The sequence below is a fragment of the Chiloscyllium plagiosum genome, unplaced genomic scaffold (genome assembly GCF_037043375.1).
Source record: "Chiloscyllium plagiosum isolate Xiang-an unplaced genomic scaffold, Cpla_swu_hap1 HiC_scaffold_44, whole genome shotgun sequence".
Taxonomy (NCBI): Eukaryota; Metazoa; Chordata; class Chondrichthyes; order Orectolobiformes; family Hemiscylliidae; genus Chiloscyllium; species Chiloscyllium plagiosum.
Window position 1 is genome coordinate 10971686 of NW_028270182.1, and position 26712 is coordinate 10998397.

Below are 26712 nucleotides of genomic sequence, written 5' to 3' on the forward strand. Positions count from 1 at the left end.
TCTCTCTCTCTCTCTCTCTCTCTCCCCGCCCTCTCTCTCTCTCTCCCCGCCCTCTCTCTCTCTCTCTTTCCCCCCCCCACCGTCCCCTCTGCCCATCTTTGTCTTTCCTTTTGAATTGATACTGTGTTTGATTTATCAGGATTGCTGGTGTGCATGTATTTTGTTCATCAGGTGTAGAAAGGGTTATCCCACCAAGCTAATGCATCATTTAAAAGAAGCCAAAAGCTCTCAAAGGCGGGTTGCATTTTAAAAGTACCTGTCAGCGTGAATCTTAAGCGTGGTAGGTTCATATGTTGGGATTCTTTTGCTGGGTGAACCCATGTTGCAAAAGGTTGAGACTGGATGAGCGTCGAGATGAATGGAGGCTTCATTCTAACATGTAGAGATGGAACTCCTGTGTCAGCAGCCAGGTGGGGTGGAGAGTGGCAGGAGGCCCTCAAGACATACAGGAAAGTGCAAAGGAATAATGTTGACTGTCAAAACCAGGGGTCTAGCTCCAAGAACATGGATGCAGTCCATAAGGCCGTTGAATAGTCTGACCCGGTTGTGAACGTGAGTAAATCCCGTCTTCAAATGGCATATCTAAGCACGTGTGCCATCGGCCTCCTACGCTGCTCCGTAACCACACTCCCTTCACCCTCTCAGCCAACATGCTATCAATCAGTAACAACCCTGCAGTTAAACGGACACAGCTCACAGCGGTGATTAATCATGACGGCCACGTCGCCCAAAGGTGATACAGGACAGTACCGCACTGACACACTTGCCTGTCATTGCAGGAGAAGATGGTGCTTAACAGGGGCAAGCAAGAGCACACGGGAGGAGGACAGTCACACCTTCACGTTTTAGCCGCTGTTGGTGAGACAGTTATAGAAAAGGGTATTGCTGAGGCCTGTGACAACGCTGGAGAGATCAAGGATGAAGGTATCTGTGGACTTAATCCTCCTCCTCTTAAGCTGCACCTTTCTTATTGTGCAGTCTCCTCTGTCCTCTGCAGATGATTAAAGAGGCCCCATCTTACTTTGCCCTAATCCTTTCTTATTTCAGTTTCCCAGGAGCTGGAGCCAGAGGAGGAAGATGCAGATGGCAAGAGAAGCAAAGAGACGTCGTTACCCAGTCCTCCTGTCACCGGCTCAAAGACTGACACAGCGCCCCTTTCGGAGGCTTTGCTCCAAGTAGCATCTGAGTGTGGTGAGGTGCTGGCCACCAGTGGGCAAGAGGCAGGGCAGGAGGAGAGGGCAGCAGAGGTGCCAGTCCGCCAGAGGGCATTGTCGCACAGTAACCCCGCCGCTGAGCAGTCGGACGAGGACTTTGATGACCCAGGTTACAGGAGAAGGCTGATGGATGTGCACAACCAAATGGTTGCTGCCCTGGAGAGTCTGCCCAACAGTCTGCGCCGAATGGCCAGGAGCATGGAGGAGACCAGCTCCAACTTGGCCGAGAGTTTTACCCAGAGCCTGGAGAGAGTGGTCACCTCCGTTAGCACGCCTGCGGACCCCACTGTGTCGGAGCGTCTGATGGCCGACGTCACGGCTTCCATCGCGGCCCAGGCGGCTTCCGTCAGAGGCCTGAGCGACGCGGTGGCAACTCAGACAGCTGCCCTCCAAGCTCAGACGGCCGCCATCGTGGCTCTGGACGCAACTGTTCGCAGGGGCTTCCAGGGCGTCACGGCAACCCAACAGTCTGTCGTCCAGCAGATCAGGAGGATTGCTGAGGCACCTCCCTGGCACCTCAGCAGCAGCGACTCAGAGGGTAACACCACTTCTGCTGCCATCTCGGCCCTCTCTACCAGTGCCCACACTGTTGCCCGTCAGGGGGCTTGCCCAGATTTCCACCATGGAGCACTCTGAGTCAAACGCTCCAAGGCCTGCTGCAGTTTTCCACCCCACTGGGGGAACCACTGTGTAGCATAGGCAGAGAAACATGTCAAAGACAGAACTCAGGGAACGCCCACGGGTGTCTTAAATTATTTCTTTCTGACTTATTTAACAACATATTTATAACATTGGTTTGAAATGTATTTCCTGATGTCTGTGTTTGTCAGTGGGACAGTCAATGATGAAGGATGGGACTTTAGGCGTGATTGGAGAGAGGTGTAGCTGAGGTTCTTGGTAGCACTCATAAGTAATCCAGGAGGTTGCCTTGTTGTAGACTCCCATCACCCTGTCCCTTCCCCACTTCCTCCTCCTCGTGTTCCTCTATCTCATTTTCTTGTCTAATGTTGGGGGCAAGGACCCCAATCAGCGGGTGGTGGAGCTGTGCAGCTGTACACAGTGAATCTCGACACCTGACCAACGGAGTACTGTAGATCCTCCTGCACAGTGAGCGCAGTGCAAGCTGTTACCCAAGGACAATAATGGTGCGCTGTGTAGCGTCCATGTAACTGTGAATTCCCAGCTCCCCACGCCAGGCGGATATGACCCTTGTCACCCAGATAGCTAGCCTTTAATCGGTCAGCTCAAAGAGAGGTGGAGCAGACTGCAACCGAATGAAAGGTCATGGGTGCCGATTGTGGGAATTGACTCCCATGGTACGTTGCCCTAGTTGTGCACATTCTGCACGTTGCAGGAGCCCGTTCCCGTTCTGGTGATGAAAACAGCCAAGTAATTGACAAAGTACTTGGGGGTTTCGTCAACAGACGTACAGAGTAAAGAAGTAGGGAAGTTACGCAAAACCATAATAAGGCATTAGTTAGACTTCACCGTAGAGGGTTGTGGCTGGATCTGGGCACACCATAGCTGAAATTGTGTTGCTGAAACAGCGCAGCAGGTCAGGCAGCATCCAGGGAACAGGAGAATCGACGTTTCGGGCATAAGCCCTTCTTCAGGAATCCTGAAGAAGGGCTTATGCCCGAAACGTCGATTCTCCTGTTCCCTGGATGCTGCCTGACCTGCTGAGCTGTTCCAGCAACACATTTTCAGCTCTGATCTCCAGCACCTGCAGACCTCACTTTCTCCTCTGGTCACACCATAAGAAAGTTGTGATTGGGCTTTGAGAGGGGGCGCGGGGAAGGTGCTGGGCTGGAATTTAGCTGCATGGGTTAGTTTGGAGAAATTGCAAGAAGTTGTCCGTGCAGTGAAAGAGGTTGACGGGAGACTTGGTAGAAGTGAACAAGTGGACGAAGAAGAGCTTGTCCCATTTGAGCTGACGGTATGTAAACAAGGAGTATGGATTTAAGGTTTGGGCAAGAGATATAGGACTCTCCCAGCACCTCCCTCCCAGTGGTCTCAAGAGTATACAAGCATCCCCCATAGACAAGTGCCTCTTAATTTTCCAGACCTCAGCTCCCTCACCCTGGTGTCAACGTAAAGTTTATGCTTTAGGGTCCGAGGGTGGGGGTTACGGGTTCAACCTTCTAACACCAAGACAAGAGGTGTTCCCACCCCCCCACTCCCCCGAGCCACAGCTGATGGCGACACCAAGAAGATATGACCGAGAAATGATGATCAAATAATGGCAGACTTTGCAGATTGCAGTAGGAAAGGCACTCAGTCTGGGAGCTCCATCGCTCTTGAGGTCCTGCGTGTGTGTGTGTGCGCGTGTGTGTGCGCGTGTGAGAGAGCAGGAGATGCTGTAAAACAGTCTTCCAAATGACGTTTAACATGTGAAAGTTACTGTAACCCTGGATGCCAAAAAGAACACAATGGCAATAAAGTAGCTGACTAATATTTATTACATAAGTTTGTGTGTCAGAGATTGATGTTTGAACATCACACGAATATGACAATCCATGTTTTGAAATTACTTTGTGAAAATACAATTATTTTACATTCTCAACCAGACCATTCTTTCATCTGAGCTGCTTCACCTCCTATCTCTTTTGTGGGATGTGGGTGTCACTGGCTGGGCCAGCATTTATTGCCTGTCTCTAGTTGCCCTTGAGGAGGAGGAGGTGGTGATGAGCTGCCTGCTTGAGCAACTACAGTCCATGTGCTGTCCACAATGCCATTAGGGAAGGAATTCCAGGGTTTTCACCCAAGGAAGGAGTAGACGTGCAGGTTGGGAGTCTCTGGGTTTGATATGTTGGAGCCATAGGTCATCCTGCAGCACTAAGTAGTCAGGGGGCTAGGTTTGAAAGGATGCAGCTTAGGGCTAGGGGTTTCAAGATTCAGGGGTGCGACTGTGAGCAGGAGTCCGTGGTCTAGAGACAGAGGCCAAGAGTTGAACAGAAATCTGCGTCTTATAGTTGGTGGGAGGGGTAAGGGACGGAACCTCGTGACTTCATTGGTATGTTTATGCCGTCTAAATTGGAGTTGTGACCCACGTTTTTGGAAGCTGCTGTTGTAAAGAGGCAACTTTTCTCAGAATGCTGAATGTTGTTGCATTTTCATCTTAGAGGGTACAAGGAAATTCAGAGGAAGTGGCCACAAAGGGCTAACCTTCCCTTATTGCTTAGAACTTGTGGGGATTGGAGCAGCCTATCCACCTTAAGGCAAAACCTTCCTATTGACTTCGGACAACTTTTAAACTGGAACCCTGCGACAACAAGAGGATCATGAGTAAATCCAGATCAGTGTCTCTGCCGTTTGTTTTGTGGAGTTTTGCTTTGTGAGCATCCGATTCCTGTTTCAAACCCTGGTAAACAGCTGTGGTGAGGGCATTGTTTTCCTCTGGGTAAATAACAGCTTTCAACGGCACAAATAACAAACCTGCTCTTAGGCAGCACTTTTCGTGACCGTGGGTCAGTCCACAGCGTTTTGCGGGCAGGGCATGGGCCAGTATTTTCAAGGGGGTAACTCTCGGCCGAAAACGTGCATTCGAACAGTGTGCAGATAAATTGCTAAAAGCATCATGTCCTGAGAATTCTGCCGACCCCTCAGGTCCCCCTAGCTGGAGGCAGATCCTTGGCTCATCGGCAAATGGTGCTTCACCCTTTCTTCAGCAGTGTGTTTGCCAATGGTTTGTCTCCCGCTCTGGGGTGAGGAGACAGGTCACGGAGACAGGTCCCAGGTCTATCCGAGCCAGACTGGGGATTGTTGGTGTAAAACAGAACTGCACGCGAGGCCGCTGAGCTAACCAATCATCCAGGGAGTAGGCGTTTACAACCGAAATGTAAGCTTTTGAGCTGACTACCTAACTGTGCGTCAGTTTTGGGTGACATTGTCACATGACTGTAAATGTGTGCAGTGCAATCTTGCATCTCTGTCTCAGGCACGCACATTCGAGATTTCATCGAAAGCAGTAGCCAACTCCAGAATTTTAGCAAACCTAAATCAGCAGATACGCTTTTCCCAGATTTAAAGTGTCCCTTGTGATGCTTACATTTTTGCGCACAGACTGTATACAAAGTTGGCAGTTTTGTACAGGACAGCTGGCTATATATACAAATATGTACGTATTCTGTGGGTAAATGTACAGTTGTATAGGGAGCGCTCATTAACAGAAAACTCTGTTGATACCAGTAAGGGAGGACTGCAGATGCTGGAGATCAGAGTCGAGAGTGAAGCCTTGCTACGTGGGCACGTAGCTTGGAAAAATGTCCGGATTAAAAGCAGAGTACAGTGGCTGCTGGAAATCTGAAACAAACCCAGTGAATGCTGGAGAAACTCAGCAGCGGTAAGAGAGAGAAACCGAGTTAACGTTTCAAGTTCGCGTGACTCCTCTTCAGTTCTGAAGAAACGTTACCACTGTTCCTCTCTCCATAAATGCTGTCAGACCTGCTGAGTTTCTTTGTGTTTGTTTACTGCTGTGGCTCAGTTGCAAAGTTCAAAGGCAATGGGTTAGATTTTTTTAATATCGTACCAGTCTGGTGCTGAATGCTTCTGAACCCTGAAGCGATTGTTGAATCCCTACAGTGTGGGAGCAGGCTATTTGGTCCTTCGAATCCACGTTGGCCTTCCAAAGGATATCCTACTTGGACCCAACCCCCTATCTTATCCCTGTAACCCTGCGTTCCCCATGGCCAATCCACCTAACCTGCACATCTTTGGACTGTGGGAGGAAACCAGAGCACCCGGAGGAAGTCCTTGCTGGCATGGGGTGAACATGCAAACTCCACACACACTCACCTGAGGCTGAGATTCTGCTGCTGTGAGGCAGCAGCGCTAATCACTGAGCCCCATGTTGAATACCAGTTTAAAAGATGTTGAAATGCCCAGGGTTATTTGCTGCAGAGAGGGCTGGGTGGGGAGAATATTAGAGGAAAGCAATAAATTAAAACCCCCTTTAGCGTGTTTCAGATTGCCACAACCAGGAGAGCAGAGGATATTTCTGCAGGTAGTTCGAGTTTAATTACTTTTTTCCACCGATGGTGGTGGACATGTGACCTATGGGAAGCAAGTTTTAGGAATTGATAGTTTTTTTTTGTGGGAGTGGTGATGGATGGGTGATACCTTTTTGTTCTGGGTTAACTTGTTTGAAATACCATCCAACATAACTTACTGTCTTAGGATGTCAAAAGCCTGGAAGAGGACACTACAGAGATTTATGACGATGGGACCAGGAGTGATAGAACCAGAGTCATACAGCACAGATACAAACATTTTGGTTCAAGCAATCCATGCTGACCGTAATCCCAAACTAAACTACTCCCACCTGCCTGCATTGGGCATATATCCCTCCAAAGATTTCTTATTCATGAACCTATCCAAATGCCTTTTAAATGTTGTAAATGCTTCTGCATCCACTATTTCCTCTGGCAGTTCATTCCACACAGGAATCGCTTTCTGTAAAAAAAAAAGTCCCCATTTTTAAAAAAATCTTTTCTCCTCTCATCTTAAAAATATGCTCCCTAATCTTGAAATTCCTAACCGTAGGGAAAACAAATACCTGCCATTCACCTTATCTACGTCCCTCATGGTTTTATAAACCTCTGTAAGGTCACCCCTCGACCTCCTACGCTCCAGTGGAAACAGTCCCAGTCTTTTCAGCCTCTCCTTATAACGTAGACCCTCCATTCCTGGCAGCATCCTGATAAATCTCTCCTGAACCCTCTCCAGTTTAATAACATCCTTCGTATAACAGGGTGACCAGAACTGGACACAGTGCTCCAGAGGAGGCCTTTGACGTGACTGGAGAAACTGGGCTAGTTCTCCTCGGAGCTAAAGAAGGTTTAGCAGAAACTTAATAAAAGCATTCCAAACAAGAGGGAATGTCTCTGGGAAAGATCTGTTGGAGGATAGAGTTTTAAAATAATTATTGAGAGGAGGGAGAATATTTATTTATGCAGGGAGCGATCGGAATCTGGATTGCACGCAAACTGATGTGTTCACAGCTTTTAACAGGAATGAGAAAAGTGGTTGTTGAGAAGGAAATATTTGCCTGACTTTTAAGGCGAAAGCAAGGGGAATGGGATTAATTATGTAGCTCTTTCACAGAGCCAGCTACCCCAGTCTACACTGAACATGTAACGTCCACGAGTAAATAAAGGTTCACCTCAAAAAGCTTGAGGAGCAACTCCAGCCCCTTGATAATTTGAAAGGTTTGAATCCAATCCTTTAGACCTCTGGTGTGAGAGGCGTACATCATTTTCTTCACCATGACTGGGTTATTCAAATAGCTTCCATGTCACGGACTCCTTGCTATCAAATTATAATATGATAAAATGCACAGTATGAAAAGTAGGGGCAATGGTAGATAGGTATAGAGCCCAAACACAGAGGAGAACGGTTGGCCCGATAAAGGAGTGGAGGGCGACCAGGTTATTTAAAAAGACCCTGAGCTTCCAGTTACCTGCTACTTCAACACCACCCTTGTTCCCTGGCCAACATCTGTCTCTGGCTTGCTGCAGTGCTCCAGCAAAGCTCAGCAGAAGCTGCAAGAACAACATCTCATTTTCTGCTTGAGGACCTTGCAGTCTTCTGGACTTGATATCAAGTTTAATAACTTCAGGAGTTGAGCTTCCCCATGTCTTTTTCCCAACCCCTCTCACACCAGGTCTTTTCTTTAATCACATAGTCTGCCATTACAACACAATCCATTGTTAGCCACTAACAGTCCCCATTAATAGATACTTAGCCTGCTGAGCCTGATCATTATTCACTTCTTTTTAAGATTAAATTAGATCCACTACAGTGTGGAAACAGGCCCTTCGACCCAACAAGTCCACACTGACCCTCCAAAGAGTAACCAACTCAGACTCATTCCCCTACTCTGTACCCCTGACTAATGTACCCAATACTATGGGGCAATTTAGCTTTGCCAATTCACCTGACCAACTTTGGTCTGTCCAACAGTTCTTCTCTTTCTTTGGGCTCCATCCTCACCTATTTGGTCCCTACCCCTCTCCCCCTACCCTATCTTCTGCCTATAAAGTGACATTTTCCTAGCTACCATCAGTTCTAGGGAAGGCTCACTCAACTCGAAAGGTTAGCCCTGATTTCTCTCCACAGATGCTGCCAGACCTGCTGAGCTCCTCCAGCAATTTCTGTTTTTGTTTTTGATTTCCATCATCCGCTGTCCTTTTGGTTTTTAACTGCTTTCGCACTCCTGGTTCTGAAGACGAGTCATAATCGAACTCAAAACGTCGACTGCTTTATTTTTCATCTGTCCGCAAGTGCTACTAGACCCATTGAGTTAGAACCGTTAAACAGTTCTGCAGAACAATGCGTGGGTCTGCTGTATATTTAGTCTTATTCGAACTACAAAAGCCCTCTTGGCCTGCCTTATCAATTTTATCCTCCAGTTGTAACTGGTGACATCGGAATCTCATAATTGAGCAGCAACTACTTTATTTGCATGAATTTGCATGGTCATCAAAGCCCCACCTCTATTTTTCATTGAATTAAACCTGCAAGTATTTACAGAGCAAAGTTAGCATCCAATAGTTTTATATCTGGATTTAAAGAGACATGTTAAATTGAGACGGAGTGGAAATGAAGCTGGTTGGACTGCTTGGAACTGAAAATGTGTTGCCAGAAAAGCGCAGCAGGTCAGGCAGCATCCAAGGAGCAGGAGAATCGTCGATTCTCCTGCTCCTTGGATGCTGCCTGACTTGCGCTTTTCCAGCAACACATTTTCAGCTCTGATCTCCAGCACCTGCAGTCCTCACTTTCTCCCTGAACTGCTTGGAAGACAATAATGCTCACCACTATACCACTGTGCATAAAGCTGCTTCCCAGACCTTGTGGGGCATTTTAGATAGTTACTAGTTAACCTGTTCATAAAATCCCTCCCTACAGTGTTGAAACAGGCTGTCTGGCCCAACCAACCTTCCGAAGAGTAAACCACTGAGATCCATTCCCCTGACTAATGCACCTAGCCTACACATCCCTGAACACTCTGGGCAATTTTAGCATGGCCAATTTATCTAACCTGCGCATCTTTGGACTGTGGGAGGAAATCCACACAGACATTGGGAGAAGGTGCAAACTCCACAGACAGTCGCCCGAATCAGGGCTTGAACCCGGGTCCCTGGTGCTGTGAGACAGCAGTGCTAACCACTGAGCCGTGGTGCCACCCCAGAAATGTTATCACACACCTCTGGAGCAGGTGGGACCTGAACCCAGGTGTTCTGGCTCAAATGGAGGGACACTGCCGCTGCATCACAACAACTTCATGTTGGGTGGATAAGTTTACGAAGTGGGAGAGTTTAGGATGTGTCCTTTTGTGAGCCAGTTAGATATCTTCCTAATCGACCTGTTGAGAGGTGGCATTATAAATCTCTGAATCACGCAGGACTTGAACCTGGTTGTTCTTGTCCGACGGGAGAGGGACGACCACTGCACCACCAGAGCCTTTGGGTCCGATTTGGTTTCAACTCACTGTGACCTTATTTTTTGTTGTTAGCTACTAACCAGTAAATCACCTGTGTAGCAACGCAGACCATCTGGAAGAGAAGGAGAGGGGGCTAAATCAAAATGTAATTAGAGGGATAGACAAAGCATTGTATTCCCCTGTGGTACCCACCTCTCTTTAAAGGCGTCAAGAGTGTTAATAGACTCGGTGTGCTTTGTCTTCAAGGACACTTGGGCAGAACCTAGCCAAGGAAGAGGGCTGCACTGTCAGCAGAAATGAACCTTTTTGTTTCTTTTTCCTATTTTCTGTTTTCTTTTTTTCCTAAATTGTATTTTCTTTTTTCTACTTTTTTTCTGTATTTTCTATTTTCTTTTTTATTTTTCCTTTTTTTCTTGTATATAAATATATATATCCAGAAGTGTTCTTACACGCAACTGAATGTTTTTATTTTCCCTCATCACCAATTCATTATGACTTTTGTTTTACCATTAACCACCACCAGTAAATCACCCATTGGATATTTATGTAGGACCCTTAATGTAAAGCAGCAGAAGTGAGGGAGGGATAGGGAGAGCAGGAAGAGGTGAAATCGAAATGGAGTCGGATGGGGAAATAAAGCACTATATCCACTACAATGCCCACCTCTTTCTAAAGGAGGGGGTCTGCTGTATCTTTTTTTTAATCCTTTGACATATGGAAGTGTTATCACCCACAACCGAATGACTTGCCACCACCAAATCACCATGATTTATCTATTAACTACGAAGCACCGCCACTATTCACCCGTGTAGCCAATTGAATATTTACAAGTACAGCAGATTGTGGGCAATACGAACCATGAAAAGGGGAGGGGAAGGAGGGAGAGCGGGAAAGGGCTAAACCAAAATGGAGGAGGGACATAAAGCTGTGTATCCCCCACATTGCCCCCTCTCTGTCAAGGCATCAGGAGCATTGATGGAAACTGTGTGCTCCCTCTCCAACAACACCTCTCTGCTTTCTTTTTTTCCCTCTTTATACCCAGAAGTGCCATCGCTGAGTGACTTTCCCACCACCATGACACTCCTTTATGCATTCTTTTTGCTTTTAACTTTGCAATAAAACATCTGTGTAGCCGATTAAATATTTACAAGCAAGCCACCAAAAGCCTGTGGTGGAGGGGGAGGAGAGGGAAGGGATTAAATTAAAATGGAGTTGGAGGGAGAAATAAGGCACTGTATCCCCAGCAATGCCCACTTCTGTCTGTCTGTCTGTCTCTCTCTCTCTCTCTCTCTCTCTCTCTGAAGACATTGAGAGCATTGATGGACATGGCGTGCTCTCTCTCCAAGGTCACCCGGGCACGAATGAAGCACCTGTTTCTTATTTTGTTTCTAACCAACCTGTTCAGCGATATCAGTACACACCTCTGGAGCAGGTGGGACTTGAATCCAGGGCTCCTGACTCAGAGGTAGGGACGCTACCCATGATTCGCTTTATCAAGGGCTCAGATGGTGAGTTACAGTTGGTCTAGCCATTGCCTGTTACTAGGGGAACCCATTGTCAACAAGCTCCACAGGGAGATTAATTAGTTATTCCCCATGGGCCCTACAGGATTATCTCACTTTGGGTTGTTTTCCTCAGAGCAGACAAGGCTGAAGGGGAAACCTGACCGAGGTGTGCAAAGTTAGAAGGGGCAAAGACAAGGTAAAAAAGGAAGAAACCTTTTTCCTTAGTGGAGAGGCGAGTTAATCAGGGGATGTCAATTTAAGGTGAAGGGCAGAAGGTTGAAAGATTATTTGAGGAAACGATTTTTCACCCAGAGGGTGGGAATATCTGGAACTCATTTTCTGAAAGATTTGATAAGATTCCCTACAGTGTGGAAATAGGCCCTTCAGCCCAAAAAGTCCTCCACTGACCCTCCGAAGAGTAACCCACCCATACTCATTTCCCTATACTTCCCCCTGACCAATGCTATGGGCAATTTAGCAAGGCCAATTCACCTAACCTGCACATCTTTTGGAATGTGGGAGAAAACTAGAGCACCCGCAGGAAACCCACGCAGACAGGGAGGATGTGCAGACTCCACACAGACCGTTACCCGAAGCCTGAATCAAACCCAGGTCCCTGGTGCTATGAGGCAACAGTGCTAACCACTGAGTCACCGTGCTGCCCCAGAGGGTAGTGGAGGCAGGAGCAATCGCAAAATTTAAGTAGTACTTACATGAACATTTACAACATCATTGCAAACAATTAGAATTAGCTTTATTGTCACATGTACTCAGATGAGTGCATTGCAAACTTTACAAGTCGCCATTTTTGGCACCATCTTGGGTACAAGGTACCTAGGTGCAGGTTCTGTTATTGTCCTGGGCACATGGGTTCAACTCCCGTCATGATAGTTGGTGAGACTTAAAGTTAGTGAATTAATAACACTGGAATTGAACGATATTTTATCATAGACTGTCCCCATTAATGAATAGCTACTGGTCTTGGCGACTGCAGATGCAATGACCCTTGGATGGCCGAGCAAGTCACACAGTTCAAGGTCAGCTGCCCACATCCCATTAAAGAAGGAAGGAGGATAATGTTTTCAAGCCAAATGGCATTTGCTTATTGATTCCATATTTTGGGGTGATACATTGGCTCAGTGGTTAGCACTGCTGCCTCACAGCGGGGTCGATTCCTGCCTCGGCTGACTGTCTGTGTGGAGTTTCCATAGTATTCCCTTATCTCTGTGGGTTTCCTCTGGGTGCTCCGGTTTCCTCCACAATCCAAAGATGTGTAGGTTAGGGTGGACTGGCCAGGGGTAATTACCCATAGTGCCCAGGGATGTACTGGTTAGGGTGGATTGGCCAGGGGAAATTACCCATAGAGCCCAGGGATGTGCAGGTTAGGGTGGATTGGCTGTGCTAAATTACCCATCGTGCCCAGGGATGTGCAGGTTAGGGTGGATTGACCGTGCTAAATTACCCATAGTGCCCAGAGATGTGCAGGGTAGGGTGGATTTGCCATGCTAAATTGCCCATAGTGCCCAGGGATGTGCAGGTTAGGGTGGATTGGCCATGCTAAATTACCCATAGTGCCCAGGGATGTGCAGGTTAGGGTGGATTGGCCATGCTAAATTACCCATAGTGCCCAGGGATGTGCAGGTTAGGGTGGATTGGCCATGCTAAATTACCCATAGTGCCCAGGGATGTGCAGGTTAGGGTGGATTGGCCATGCTAAATTACCCATAGTGTTCAGGGATGTGTAGGTTAGGATGAATTGGCCGTGCTAAATTGTCCCATAGTATTCAGGGTTGTGCAGGTTAGGGTGGATTGGCCATGCTAAATTACCCATAGTGCCAAGGGATGTGCAGGTTAGGGTGGATTGGCCATGCTAAATTACCACTAGTGCCCAGGGATGTGCAGGTTAGGGTGGATTGGCCATGCTAAATTACCCATAGTGCCCAGGGATGCGCAGGTTAGGGTGGATTGGCCATGCTAAATTACCCATAGTGCCCAGGGATGTGCAGGTTAGGATGAATTGGCCGTGCTAAATTGTCCCGTAGTATTCAGGGTTGTGCAGGTTAGGGTGATTGGCCGTGCTAAATTACCCATAGTGCCCAGGGATGTGTAGGTTAGGGTGGATTGGCCATGCTAAATTACCTCTAGTGCCCAGGGATGTGCAGGTTAGGGTGGATTGGCCATGCTAAATTACCCATAGTGCCCAGGGATATGCAGGTTGGGGTCGATTGGCCGTGCTAAATTACCCATAGTGCCCAGGGATATGCAGGTTGGGGTGGATTGGCCGTGCTAAATTACCCATATGTTCAGGGATGTGCAGGTTAGGGTGGATTGGTTGTGCTAAATTGCCCCATAGTGTTCAGGGTTTTGTAGGTTAGGGTGGATTGGCCGTGCTAAATTGTCCCATAGTTCCCAGGGATGTGCAGGTTAGGGTGGATTGGCCATGCTAAATTGCCCCATAGTGTCCAGTGATGTGTAGGTTAGGGTGGATTGGCCATGCTAAATTACCCATAGTGTCCAGTGATGTACAGGTTAGGGTGGATTGGCCGTGCTAAATTACCCATAGTGTCCAGTGATGTGCAGGTTAGGGTGGATTGGCCATGCTAAATTGCCCCATAGTGTTCAGGGATGTGTAGGTTAGGTGCATTCGTCAGGGGTAAATACAGGGTAGGGGAATGGGTCTCGTTGAGTTACTCTTTGGAGTGTTGGTGTGGACCTTTTGCGCTGAAGGCTGGATGCCACACTTTTATGATTCTATTCTATGCTTCTGTTTGTCCTCGCAAAGGCACTTCCTCACACCTTTGTATTCACTACCTACTAGGTAAGACAATTAACCCACTCTGTACAGCAACTTCCCACTCCCAGTGTGCACCATGTCAGCCTCCAGTTTCTCATATTGCCCACCTGTCATGCTGACCTTCGTATTTTCCCTCCAAACCCCATGTCCCCAGGAAACTCTCAGCCAAGAGGTGGAGAAGCCCTTGTCTGGGACCCTTGTTCCTTGTGACTAATACTTCCATCTATATGTACACATGTCCGTGTATAGAGTGAGAAGGAACTCAGGCTCCTACAACCCCCTCAGATCTCTGTGCTCATCTAGCCTCTCGTTGCCAATTTTTAATCATTTCACCGTTGGTGGTTATGCTTTCAGCTGCTTGGACACCAAAGCTCTGGTGCTCTCACATTGGAGGCTCAGGGGCTCAGTGGTTAGCACTGCTGTCTCACGGCGCCAGGGACCCGGGTTCAGTTCCAGCCTCAAGGAACTGTCTGTATTGTGTTTGCACGTTCTCCTCGTGTCTGTGTGGGGTTTCCACCCACAGTCCAAAGATGTGTGCAGATTAGGTGGATTGGCTACATTCTAGTGTCCAGGGATGTGTACGTTAGTAGATTAGCCTTGGGGAAAAGTGGAAGGAGGGGGAGTGATGGGTCTGGGTTGGATGCTGTTCAGAGACTTGATGGGCCAAATGGCCTGCTTCCCCTCTGTAGGGATTCTAAGCCCTCAGCCATTCTCTTTACTCCTTTAAAGCACTCATTTAACCTCGCAGCTGCGTGAAGTTGGTCACCCATCCTAATATCTCCTAAAATGCTCCTGCAAAACTACTGTTGCAAAGATAAAGGTGCTATATAAATGCACGTTCTGGATTGTGATGCTACCCAGCAGGCCAAGTCAGATCAATACAGTGGTTCCACTCTCCATGAAATGTGAAGGGTGATTCAGAAGGGTGTAGTCGCAAAATCCTAATCAGTAAGGAGTCAGTAAGTTTCAAAAGAGTGAACTGTTTCCCCAACCCTCCAGGGGAGCCATTGACAAGCCTTAAAATACTCTCCCGTGTTGAATTTGCAGCTTGCCTCGTGTTGGGGTTGGCCAGTTTTCAGCTCTTCTCTTTCTGCCAACAGAAACGGAAAACCACAACGATATCGGTCGAGGTGAAGAAATCTCAGCATAAGTACATCATAGGCCCGAAAGGTAACACCCTGCAGGAAATACTGGACATGACTGGGGTATCCGTGGAAATGCCGTCACTGGAGAGTAGTTCTGAGACCATCATTCTCCGGGGAGAGCCTGACAAACTTGGCCCAGCTCTAACTCAGGTCTATGCCAAGGTAAACCTTCTGATCCCTGACGATGTGCTGTGATAATACTGTGGCTTGAAGAGATGTATTTTGTCCTGATTTCTTCTTGAAGGTTGTTTGAGATAGAGGTAGCAAGCAGTCTGCTTCAAAGCCCACAAAGCAAACAGCTTGGGATCTAAAACAAAAGTTGGAATAATAGAAGCAGCCTGACTGGGTGGGATCAAGCTCTCGCAGAACCAGAAGTTTTAGTTTCAGTTTTTTAGTAGCAGTTGCTGGGGTCTTGAAACTGGGTTTGGAAGCTGCAGTACATCTCGCTCTCTCTCGCTCTCTCTCTCTCTTGAGTTTTCTCGTGATGTTTTTCCTTTTGCTTTGGAGAATTGCCTGTAAGACCATCTATTTTACTGAATTTGTCTTTGCCAAGGATGTGTTTATGGGATGTTATGATACTGGGACAGTTGCTGTTTAGTAATTAAATAATCAATTATTCTATTAAGTTTTCCAGTAGAGTTATGTTATTCCAATGTCTTCTTTCTACAGTGTATGAATAAGGTGTGCTTCGCTTCAAGACTGGTAGTTTGACCAATCGAATTGTATCTGGAATGCAATGCCTGGCACTTGCCTTCAATATAAGGAAAAGTTAGGGTATAGGCTATCTTCTTAATATATTTTGAGTGGTTTGGTCTGGGCCATAACAATGTAGAAACCCACTTTAACATCAGGTGGTAAAAAATATCCCTTTGCCACCAAGCCTCTAGATAATCGTTTGTTATATGCTTTCCAAAAGTACAGTAAGAACGGAGTATTGCTACAGGGCTTTGGTGACACCACACCTGGACTATGGTGCATGGCTTTAGTTCTAATACTTAAGAAAGGATATATACTTGGCTTGAAAGTGTTAAAGCAAAGGTTGTTCTTTTGGCTGAGGGGGCTGTTCTGTAAAGAATCAAAACATCCCTATAGTGTGGATGCAGGCCATTTGGTCCACTCTGGCCCTCCAAAGAGCATCTCACCCACATCCCTGTACTTCCCATGGCTAACCCACCCCCCTTGCACATCCTTGGGCATTTTAGCTTGGCCAATCCACCCTAACCTGCACACCATGGGAAGAAACCGGAGCACCCGGAGGAAACCCACGCTGACATGGGGGAGAATGAGCAAACTCCACACAGACAGTTGCCCGAGGATGGAATCGAACCCGGGTCCCTGGCGCTGTAAGGCAGCAGTGCTAACCACTGAGCCACGGAGCTGCTCTCTCAAAGCTCAGTATTTTGGGTTGGTGTTCTTTGCAGCTTTGAAGAATGGAAGGTGATCTCATTAAAACGTGCAAGGTGCTGGAGAAGCTTGATTGAGTGGACACTGAGAGTTTGAATCTGCTGCTTGGGGCATCCATATCACAGGGCCACGCTTTCAGCAGAATCATTTAGGACTGAGTTGACTGAGTTAATTTCTTTTGAGTTCTTAGTCCCAGAGAGTTGTGGATGCTCCCTCCCTGAGTATATTCAAGGCCAGGGTTGATAGACCTTTGAGGGATTCAAGAGAGTGGGCAAGAAGGTGAGGTTGGGGCAGAAGGTCAGCTGTGATTGTGTTGAATGGCAGAGCTGGCTCGAGGGGGCGAGTGGCCTATTCCTGCTCCTGTTTCTCCCGGTCAGCTCTCAGGAATCTGCCAGTGCCACCCCCTGCCCATGTACAGTGGCAGTAATTTTGGAATGGCTTCCCCTTCCTGAACTGGAGAAACAGGGAAACAGAAATCAAAGCATCAACACTGAGGTGAACTCTATTGAGCCCTTGCCTCACCAGTGGTTTGATGCTGCACTTTGAGTTCCATTTGTTGGTCACGGTCCATTGCCTTGATTTTACCTACAATCTCGATGCTCTGTGCCATTGACATTCCAGTTCCTTGGTATTCTGCTTTCCTTGGTGCTATTTTGGTCACTTGGCATACTCCCTTGGTCATGCATCAATATTTGATACCATGTTGTCACCCGTGTTCTAGTAGCATTTCATGTAACGATATGTTCATATGTAACCAACTCTAATAATATGAATCTCGAAGTCCTCAACAGAGTTTGCAAACCCCTTTATTGCATTTCCTCCTATTGCATTACCGATGTTTGAAAATTAGTGTCCTAATTTATCTTGCCATCCTTTTCTTGTCCCACTCCTCCTGTGCGGTGTCCAGTGGTAGCACTGTCATCTAGGGCTGACTCATGTACCAACAGATTCAAGGACAGTTTCTTCCCCGCTGTTATTAGACTTCTGAATGGACCTCTCACATTTTAAATTTAATGTTGATCTCGCTCTTTGTACATGTTCTCTGCAGCCGTAACATTGAATTCCTCGCTCTGTTCTGTTACCACAAAGCACCTTGTACAGCATGCTCTGCCCGTATTGCACGTCAAACAGCACTTTTCACTGTACCTAGGTACAATGGACAACAAATAAATCAAATCAGTTTGGCCCTTTTCTCCACGTTAGCCAGAGCCTTTTATTGACCTGTTTGTGTTCTCTAACTCCAAGGCAAAGAGTGTGATGGTGGCTGAAGTAACCGCGCCGGCCTGGTTACATCGCTTTATCATTGGCAAGAAGGGACAAAACATTGGCCGTATAACCCAGCAACTGCCCAAGGTAAGCACTGGGTCATTACAGGGCTCGATCTCCTCAAGAAACTTAGACTTATATCGTGTCTTCAACATAGTCCCTGCGCTCTTCTTAGTGAATAATATTTTGACCGGAGCCACAGGGCGGCAGTATTCGATCTTGGGGTAGAGTTTTAGGAGAATTGTAAAGAAAGAGAGAGACCGAGAAGGTCAGGAAGGAAATTCCCAGAGCTTTACAACCCGTTGCAGCTAATGGCATATGGCCACCAACTGCAAGGCAAAGGACATCAGGAAGCTGCTCAAGGGACTAGAATTGGAGAAGTGAGAGGTCTGGGAGGTTTCTAGAAGTAGGGGAGACACCACGGACAGTGGAAACTTTCATTTCAGTGTTCACATAACCAGGAGATGGAGTGGGTCAGGGCGAGGGGTTTCTGAGAGTTTCAACAGGAGCAGCTGAGATTTGGTTGAGTTTCAAAGGGATGATAGTTGGGAGACTGGGGAGGCAAACAGTCTTGTGAGGGTCCCAGCAGGGAGTAAGCTGAGGTAGTACAGACCTGGAAGACAGCCAGGAGAATGACGGGGCAGGACAATGTCCCTGAAAGGAAGCTAATTTTCCTGCACTTACATTGCTCTGGTTATCCAACATAGCCAAGCACAAAACCTTGAATCGAAAGCGGGGGCGTGAGAATGTATGGTGTCATCGTATGATATAGTTGGCAAAAGTAACGTATATCTCTGGGTTATATGACCCGTCTGGTGTAGGTTCACATTGAGTTCACTGATGGTGATGAGAAGATCACATTGGAGGGTCCAACAGAGGAAGTGGAGATTGCTCAAACCCAGATCCAAGACATCATCAATGACCTGGTCAGTATGTCATAGTCATCCAGCACAGAAACAGACCCTTCAGCCCAACCAGTCCATGCTGACCATGTTCCCAAACGAAACTAGTCCCACCTGCCTGCTCCTGGCGCATATCCCTCCAAAGCTTTCCTATTCATGTACTTCTCAAAAGTCTTTTTTAAACGTTGTAACTGTACCCACATCCACCACTTCCTCAGGAAGTTCATTCCACACACGACCTGCCTCTGTGTAAAAAAAACCTGCCCCCTCATGTCTTTTTTAAATCTCTCTCCTCTCACCTTAAAAATATGCCCCCTAATCTTGAAATCTGCCACCCTAGGGAAGAGATACCTGCCTTCTACCTTACCTACACCCCCCCGCCATGATTTTATAGACCTCTATAAGGTCACCCCTCAACCTCCTACGCTCCAGTGGAAAACGTCCTGGGCTATCCAGCCTCTCCTTCTAACACGCACCTTCCATTCCCGGCAACATCCTGGTAAACCTCTTGTAAATGTCTTCCTATTCCGTGCAAAATTGCACTGCCATTTCCCTCCACCCTTCGGCAGTTCACTGTCCAGCTCTTTCCTCTCAAAGCCCGAGCTGCGGGGTCGTCAAAGTGAAGAGCCCGTTCCTCTCCCATTCCTTTTAACCCTGACACCGTTGCACCGCGGTTTCTCTTCACCTCCCTGAAGCTGAGCCACGTACATCATGGAGCTGTCACTGGGTAATGAAGCTTTGCAGCTGGTGAGTGACCTCGCTTATTTTTTATGTCTCTCTTACAGCTGACGCGCATGGACTACACAGAGATCACGGTCGAGCAGAAATACCACCGTCATCTAATAGGAAAGAATGGAGCGAATAGTGAGTTTCTGTCAGGATTCCTCTGGAACCTAACCAACATCACATAAAGAGGCTTCTCAACCCATTGGGATTCCTGAAAGCGCTGTACTCTGCTTTATCCTGTTCCCCTTCACCTGCTTATGTTCAACCTTTTCAAATATTTATCCACTTTCCTTTAAAAACATTCTGCTCTCCGGTAGGACATTTCCCTTAACCAGTGGCAATCACAGAATCCCTACAGTGTGGAAGCAGGCCATTCAGCCCATCGAGTCCACACCTACTCTCTGAAGAGCATCCCACCCAGACCCACCATCCTGTCCTATCCCTGTATCCCTGCACTTCCCATGGCTAATCCACCACACCTGCATATCCCTGGACACTATGGGGCAATTTAGCATAGCCAATCCACCCTAACCTCTACATCTCTACATCTTTTGGCTGTGGGAGGAAACTGGTGCACCCGCAGGAAACCACACAGACATGGTAAGAATGTGCAAGCTCCACGCAGACAGTCGTTGGAGGGTGGAGTCGAATCCAGCTCCCTGGTGCTATGTGGCACTAATTAATGTCTTTTTGACTCCCTACTCATTTACCCATGGAAATTGGTTCATGCTATCTTAATTAACATTAGTTAAAGCATCTTAAATATAAACATCTATAAGAGATCTCCACTTATGACCATGTTGTACAGCAAAGGGCTTCCACCACGCTGTCACATAATTTGGGACAGCACGGTGGCTCAGTTGTTAGCACTGCTGTCCCATAGCGCCAGGGACATGGGTTCGATTCCATCCTCGGGCACCTGTCTGTGTGGCATTTACTCATTCTCCTCTGTGTCTGCATGGGTGTCCTCTTGAGTCCTCTGGTTTTCTCCCACAGTCCAAAGATGTGCAGGGTGGGGTGGATTGGCCGTGCTAAATTGCGTCATAATGCCCAGGAATGTGCAGGCTAGATGGAATTGCCATGGGAAATGCAAGGTTACAGGATGGGGTGGGTCTGGGTGGCATGCTCGTTGGTGTGGACTGGATGAGATGAATGGCCTGCTTCCACACTGTAGTGTTACGACACAGGGTAAACCCTCCTGCTTAATGTAAAACCAGCAACACTGAAAAGATTTATCCCATGCAGTAATCTGTAAAAATTCGAGTGGCCAAGAACTAAAAAGTAAAAACAAACAACTTTATTTCTTAAAGTATAACAGAGAATAATTAACTAACAACAATTTACCATTCCTTACCCTAACCTATCTGTTACCTTCCCTTCTATAATACTAGTCTGATAAAACTCTTAATTGAGAAGTATAAAACCTCCCTTCTTATCTCAAAACCAGGCAGCTATCGTTCTCCTATTCGGATCTTCCTGTGTCTTTTTTTTTAGGAATTTCTGCATCACAGGTTACTGATCGAAAAGATACCTTTTTAAGAGAGTTGTTTTCAGACAGTCTTGTTTACATGCTGTGCTTGTCAGTTCTCCTCTCAACTGTTCAGTTTTCCCTGGTCTAATACCTCCAAAGCATCGGATTGTGTCATTGGCTCTAAGATTGTCAAATGCTCAATTCAAACTGGATTGGAATTTGATATTTTTCGGGGTATAATTTAAATTGATTGGCCGAATTCACATTTGTTTTTTGTCTCCAGGCAACGAGCTAATCGAGTTGTTCAACCAAGTGTTACATTGTTACTTTATTGAGAAAGCTTGGTGCTATGTCCGTTAGTTCTGCTGCTTTTAACTCTCTTAAAGTATACCCACATCTTCGTAGGCACTCTGTGATCAAAGCTATGGCATCACTTGTGGGTCTAATCCCTACCCTCTCCATGGCCTTGACATCCCTCCTTATGTTAATCTATTGAGTAGTTGAGGTTCAGAAGGGCTGTTCGTTGATTTGATTAATTGTCTGGAATCCTCCATGACCAGTGGAGATCACCAGGGTCAGAGTGCATTTTAGTTCCCCGTTCCAATATTGTGGCTCGGTGGGTTAACCATGATAAATTGTTCCATAGCATTCAGGGATGTAGAACATAGAACAATACAGCACAGAACAGGCCCTTCGGCCCACGATGTTGTGCCGTACATTTGTCCTAGCTTAAGCACCTATCCATGTACCTATCCAATTGCCGCTTAAAGGTCACCAATGATTCTGACTCTGCCACTCCCACAGGCAGCGCATTCCATGCCCCCACCACTCCCTGGGTAAAGAACCTACCCCTGACATCCCCCCATATCTTCCACCCTTCACCTTAAATTTATGTCCCCTTCTAACACTCTGTTGTACCTGGGGAAAAAGTCTCTGACTATCTACCCTATCTATTCCCCTGATCATCTTATAAACCTCTATCAAGTCACCCCTCATCCTTTGCCGTTCTAATGAGAAAAGGTCTCGCACTCTCAGCCTATCCTCGTACGACCTGTTCTCCATTCCAGATAACATCCTGATAAATCTTCTCTGCACCCTCTCCAAAGCTTCCACATCTTTCCTAAAGTGAGGCGACCAGAACTGCACACAGTGGCCTTACCAAGGTCCTATACAGCTGCAACATCACCTCACGACTCTTGAATTCAATCCCTCTGCTAATGAACGCTAATACACCATAGGCCTTCTTACAAGCTCTATCCACCTGAGTGGCAACTTTCAAAGATCTATGAACATAGACCCCAAGATCCCTCTACTCCTCCACCTTACTAAGAACCCTACCGTTAACCCTGTATTCCGCATTCTTATTTGTCCTTCCAAAATGGACAACCTCATACTTGACAGGGTTGAACTCCATCTGCCACTCCTCAGCCCAGCTCTGCATCGTATCTAAGTCCCTTTGCAGCCGACAACAGCCCTCCTCACTATCCACAACTCCACCAATCTTCGTATCGTCTGCAAATTTACTGACCCACCCTTCGACTCCCTCTTCCAAGTCATTAATAAAAATTACAAACAGCAGAGGACCCAGAACTGATCCCTGCGGAACTCCACTTGTAACTGGGCTCCAGGCTGAATATTTACCATCTACCACCACTCTCTGACTTTGACTGGTTAGCCAGTTCTCTATCCGACTGGTTAGCCAGTTCTCTATCCAACTGGCCAAACTTCCCACTATCCTATGCCTCCTGACTTTCCGCATAAGCCTACCATGGGGAAACTTATCAAAAGCCTTACTAAAATCCATGTACACTACATCCACTGCTCTACCCTCATCCACATGCTTGGTCACTTCCTCAAAGAATTCAATCAGACTTGTAAGGCAAGACCTACCCTTCACAAATCCGTGCTGGCTGTCCCTAATCAAGCAGTGTCTTTCCAGATACTCAGTACCCTTTCCATTACTTTGCCTACCACCAAAGTAAGACTAACTGGCCTGTAATTCCCAGGGTTATTCCTATTCCCTTTTTTGGAGAGGGGCACAACATTCGCCACTCTCCAGTCCCCTGGCACCATCCCCATTGACAGTGAAGAAGAAAAGATCATTGCCAACGGTTCTGCAATTTCCTCTCTTGCTTCCCACATAATCCTAGGATATATCCCGTCAGGCCCGGGGGACTTGTCTATCCTCAAGTTTTTCAAAATGCCCAACACATCTTCCTTCCTAACAAGTATCTCCTCTAGCTTACCAGTCCGTTTCATACTCTCCTCTTCAACAATACGGTCCCTCTCATTTGTAAATACTGAAGAAAAGTACTCATTCAAGACCTCTCCTATCTCTTCCGACTCAATACACAGTCTCCCACTACTGTCCTTGATCGGACCTACCCTCGTTCTCGTCATTCTCCTGTTTCTCACATACGCATAAAATGCCTTGGGGTTATCCTTGATCCTACCCACCAAAGATTTTTCATGCCCTCTCTTAGCTCTCCTAATCCCTTTCTTCAGCTCCCTCCTGGCTATCCTGTATCCCTCCAACGCTCTGTCTGAACCTTGTTTCCTTAACCTTATGTAAGCCTCCTTCTTCCTCCTTACAAGACATTCAACCTCCCTCGTCAACCAAGGTTCCTCACACGACCATCTCTTTCCTGCCTGTCAGGTACATACATATCTAGGACACGTCGTATCTGTTCCTTGAAAAAGTTCCACATTTCAACGACATCCTTCCCTGACAGCCTATGCTCCCAATTTATGCTCCTCAGATCCTGTCTTGCAGCATCGTATTTATCCTTCTCCCAATTGTAAAACCTGCCCTGTTGCACGCACCTATCTCTCTCCATAACCAAGGTGAAAGTCACAGAATTGTGGTCACCATCACCAAAATGTTCACCCACTAACAAGCCCATCACTTGTCCCGGTTCATTACCGAGTACCAAATCCAATATGGCCTCCTCTTTGGTCGGACAATCTACATACTGAGTTAGAAAAGCTTCCTGGACACACTGCACAAACACCGCCCCGTCCAATCTACTTGATCTAAAGAGCTTCCAATCAATATTTGGGAAGTTGAAATCGTCCATGACTACTACCCTGTGGCTTCTGCACCTTTCCAAAATCTGTTTCCCAATCTGTTTCTCCACATCTCTGCTGCTATTGGGGGGCCTATAGTAAACACCCAACAAGGTACTACCTCCAAAAGCAGAGGCTCGGTGAATTAGCGATGGGATATGCAGAGTTATGAGGAGTGGCGGGGGGGGAACAGAGTGAACTTGATGGGCCGATTGATCTGCTTCCACACTGTAGGAAGAAAGCAGGGTTAACATTTCGAGTGCGGTGATTCTTCATCCGTTGAGCACGGGAGTGAACAGTCATCACTTGATACCATTGCTGTCATGGGAGTCCCATGTGAATCTGCTTTAAGGCAACTTTCATTAGCTCTGGGCAGACCTGAATGGTCCTCTAAGTCCCAGTGTAGCCAAGAAAGCTTCTGCCCTGTACAATCTTATCACTGTTAACCTCTAAGTCGTCTAATATTCACTCAATATTCTAACTCCACACAACTGCAAATGGGAACATGGGCGATTAAAGATATTGGTAGCTCTTATAGATTTAGTGATTTTTCTGTATGTGAAGCCCTCATGTATACAGTTATATCATAACTTGTTTCTGCTTCTTTTTGTTTTAATTTTGCATATTGCAATTTATCAAACGTCCCCCACGAAGGTCGAAACGCGGTTTTTGTTGCTACTTCCAGTGTTCTCTCCTGCTGGAAGAAACTGCTGTAACTACTGAATCTGCTGTTCCACTTTCTGTCACCTCACCCTTTAGTTAATCGGATCAAGGAACAGTACAAAGTGTCAGTGCGCATCCCGCCAGATAATGAGAAGAGCAATCTGATTCGGATCGAAGGAGAACCACAGGGGGTGCAACTGGCCAAGAAGGAACTACTGGAGATGGCGGTCAGGATGGTAATTGTAGCTCCCTATCTCGGTCTTCCCACCTTCATGATGTTGTCACTTTGTTACTGTGTTGGGGGGCGGGTTGGTTTGCACAGTAGGCTGGATGGCTGCTCTGCGGTGCAGGGTGACGCCAACAGCATGGCTTCGATTCTCGCCCCGGCTGAGGTTACCATTAAGGAAACTCCTTGTCAATGTCTCCCCTCACCCGAGGTGTGGTGACCCTCCACCCCCCAGTCTAATAAGAGAGCAACCCTGTAGTCTGGTAGGACTATGGTACCTTCATTTTTACGTTACTGTTGAGATGGCAGTGACTTGAAGTCCCCCCAGGCGTCCTGTTGCTGTGGCAAACACACTTTGCATGCATTTGGGGCCTGGAGTTATGAATAGGGATGGTAGATGCTTCAATGTTCTTCCTGTCACATAACCCACCAGGAATCACTCCTGCTTTTACCATCTGCCGTTAGAAGGGTTTCGCAGTCTGATGTCCAACCTATTTGGTTGGGTTGCCCACAAGTCTTCCTTGGCCATCAAGTCCTGACTTTGGGCGTAAGTATCTAGAGCAGGTCTTGAACCCACAAAGCTGAGGAACACCTATTTGGTTGGACGATGGTGTCAGGAGGCAGTGAGTTGAAGTTGAGTTATCTATCAGTCTAGATAGAATTAAATGGTGGGAATGAAAGGCTCAAGTTCTAAAGATAGATTGGGACTTGTATCACTTGTAGAGGTTGAGGGGTGACCTGACAGAAGTTTATAAAATCATGAGGGGTATAGATAAGGTGAATGACAAAGATCTTTTCCCTACAGTGGGGAGTTCAAAACTAGGGGGCATATTTAAAGGTGCGAGGGGAAGGATTAAAAAGGACACGAGGGGCTACATTGTTTCACATAGAGGGTGGTTTGTGTGTGGAATGAACTGATGGAGGAAGTGGTGGATGTGGGTGGAGTTGCTACATTTAACAGACATCTGGATAAGAGAGGATTAAGGGATATGGGTCAAATGCAGGGAAGTGGGGCTAGTTTAGTTTGGGAACATGGTCAGCCTGGACTGGTTGGACCAAAAGGTCTGTTTCCATGCTGTACGAATCTATAAAGGATCACAGGCTTGAATAGGTTTCTCCAGTCCCTGAGGCTTCTATGATTTGCAACAATAAATAGGTTAGATAGCAATGACAATGAGTCAGCTGCTTGTTCATTAGTCTCCAGGGGAGATCTGTGGGGTGAATACTTTGGCTAACCACACCCTTTATACGTGAAGTGTTACAGGTGATCTGATATTGCCTTTCAAAATGGAGAGTACCGTTGGTGCTGATGTTACTGGATCAGTAATCCAAAGGCTTTGGAGACATGCGTTCAAATCTCACAATTTAAATTCAGCTTGACTAGGAGCCAGGGCGATATCTTTGGACAAGTAATCAGAAACCCCCAGGTTCATTCTGTGGGGTCACCAGTTCAAACCCCACCACGACAACCGGTGACATTTCAGTCCGGTTCATAAGTCTGGGAAAGAAAACTGCTTGCAGTAATGATGCCCAAGATGCAGTCGCTGACTATTGCAAATGACCTTTCGGAAGAAGAACCTTCCCACCCCTACCTGGGTCTGGCCGCACATGTGACTTCCCTGTGCAGTGATCCAGAATACCTCTCAGTAGGGACATGCAACAGTTATGGCTCTGCCAACAAAGCTCACATCTCATGAAAGAATAAAGAATTTTTTTAAATTAAATAAATTGGGAATTAAGACTTGGTCTGAGCAGTGGAGCTACCAGATTGTCAGAGGTATCCATCCGGTACATTAGTATCAGAGAGTCATACAGCACGGAAACAGACCCTTCGGTCCAACCTGTCCATGTCGAACGTAATCCCAAACTAAAGTCCCACCTGCCTGCACT

The 26712-nt window shown here is 46.9% G+C and overlaps 2 protein-coding genes across 2 annotated transcripts in view; one reads left to right on the forward strand and one right to left on the reverse strand.

Annotated features, from left to right (window-relative positions):
* The window catches only part of LOC122544346 (ephexin-1-like), a 5092-nt gene extending 4721 nt beyond the window's left edge, over nucleotides 1-371 (reverse strand). The window contains exon 1 of the mRNA XM_087982853.1: nucleotides 257-371. Within this exon, the coding sequence (XP_087838979.1) occupies nucleotides 257-371 (115 nt within the window). The remainder of the gene's footprint in view (nucleotides 1-256) is intronic.
* A 393-nt stretch (nucleotides 372-764) lies between these two features.
* The window catches only part of LOC122544392 (vigilin-like), a gene marked incomplete at its 5' end in the record, with an annotated part of 137911 nt that continues 111963 nt past the window's right edge, over nucleotides 765-26712 (forward strand). Inside the window, 7 exons of the mRNA XM_087982941.1 lie at nucleotides 765-924; nucleotides 1048-1726; nucleotides 15053-15260; nucleotides 17748-17855; nucleotides 18590-18694; nucleotides 19456-19534; nucleotides 24693-24832. Of these exons, the coding sequence (XP_087839067.1) occupies nucleotides 765-924; nucleotides 1048-1726; nucleotides 15053-15260; nucleotides 17748-17855; nucleotides 18590-18694; nucleotides 19456-19534; nucleotides 24693-24832 (1479 nt within the window). The remainder of the gene's footprint in view (nucleotides 925-1047; nucleotides 1727-15052; nucleotides 15261-17747; nucleotides 17856-18589; nucleotides 18695-19455; nucleotides 19535-24692; nucleotides 24833-26712) is intronic.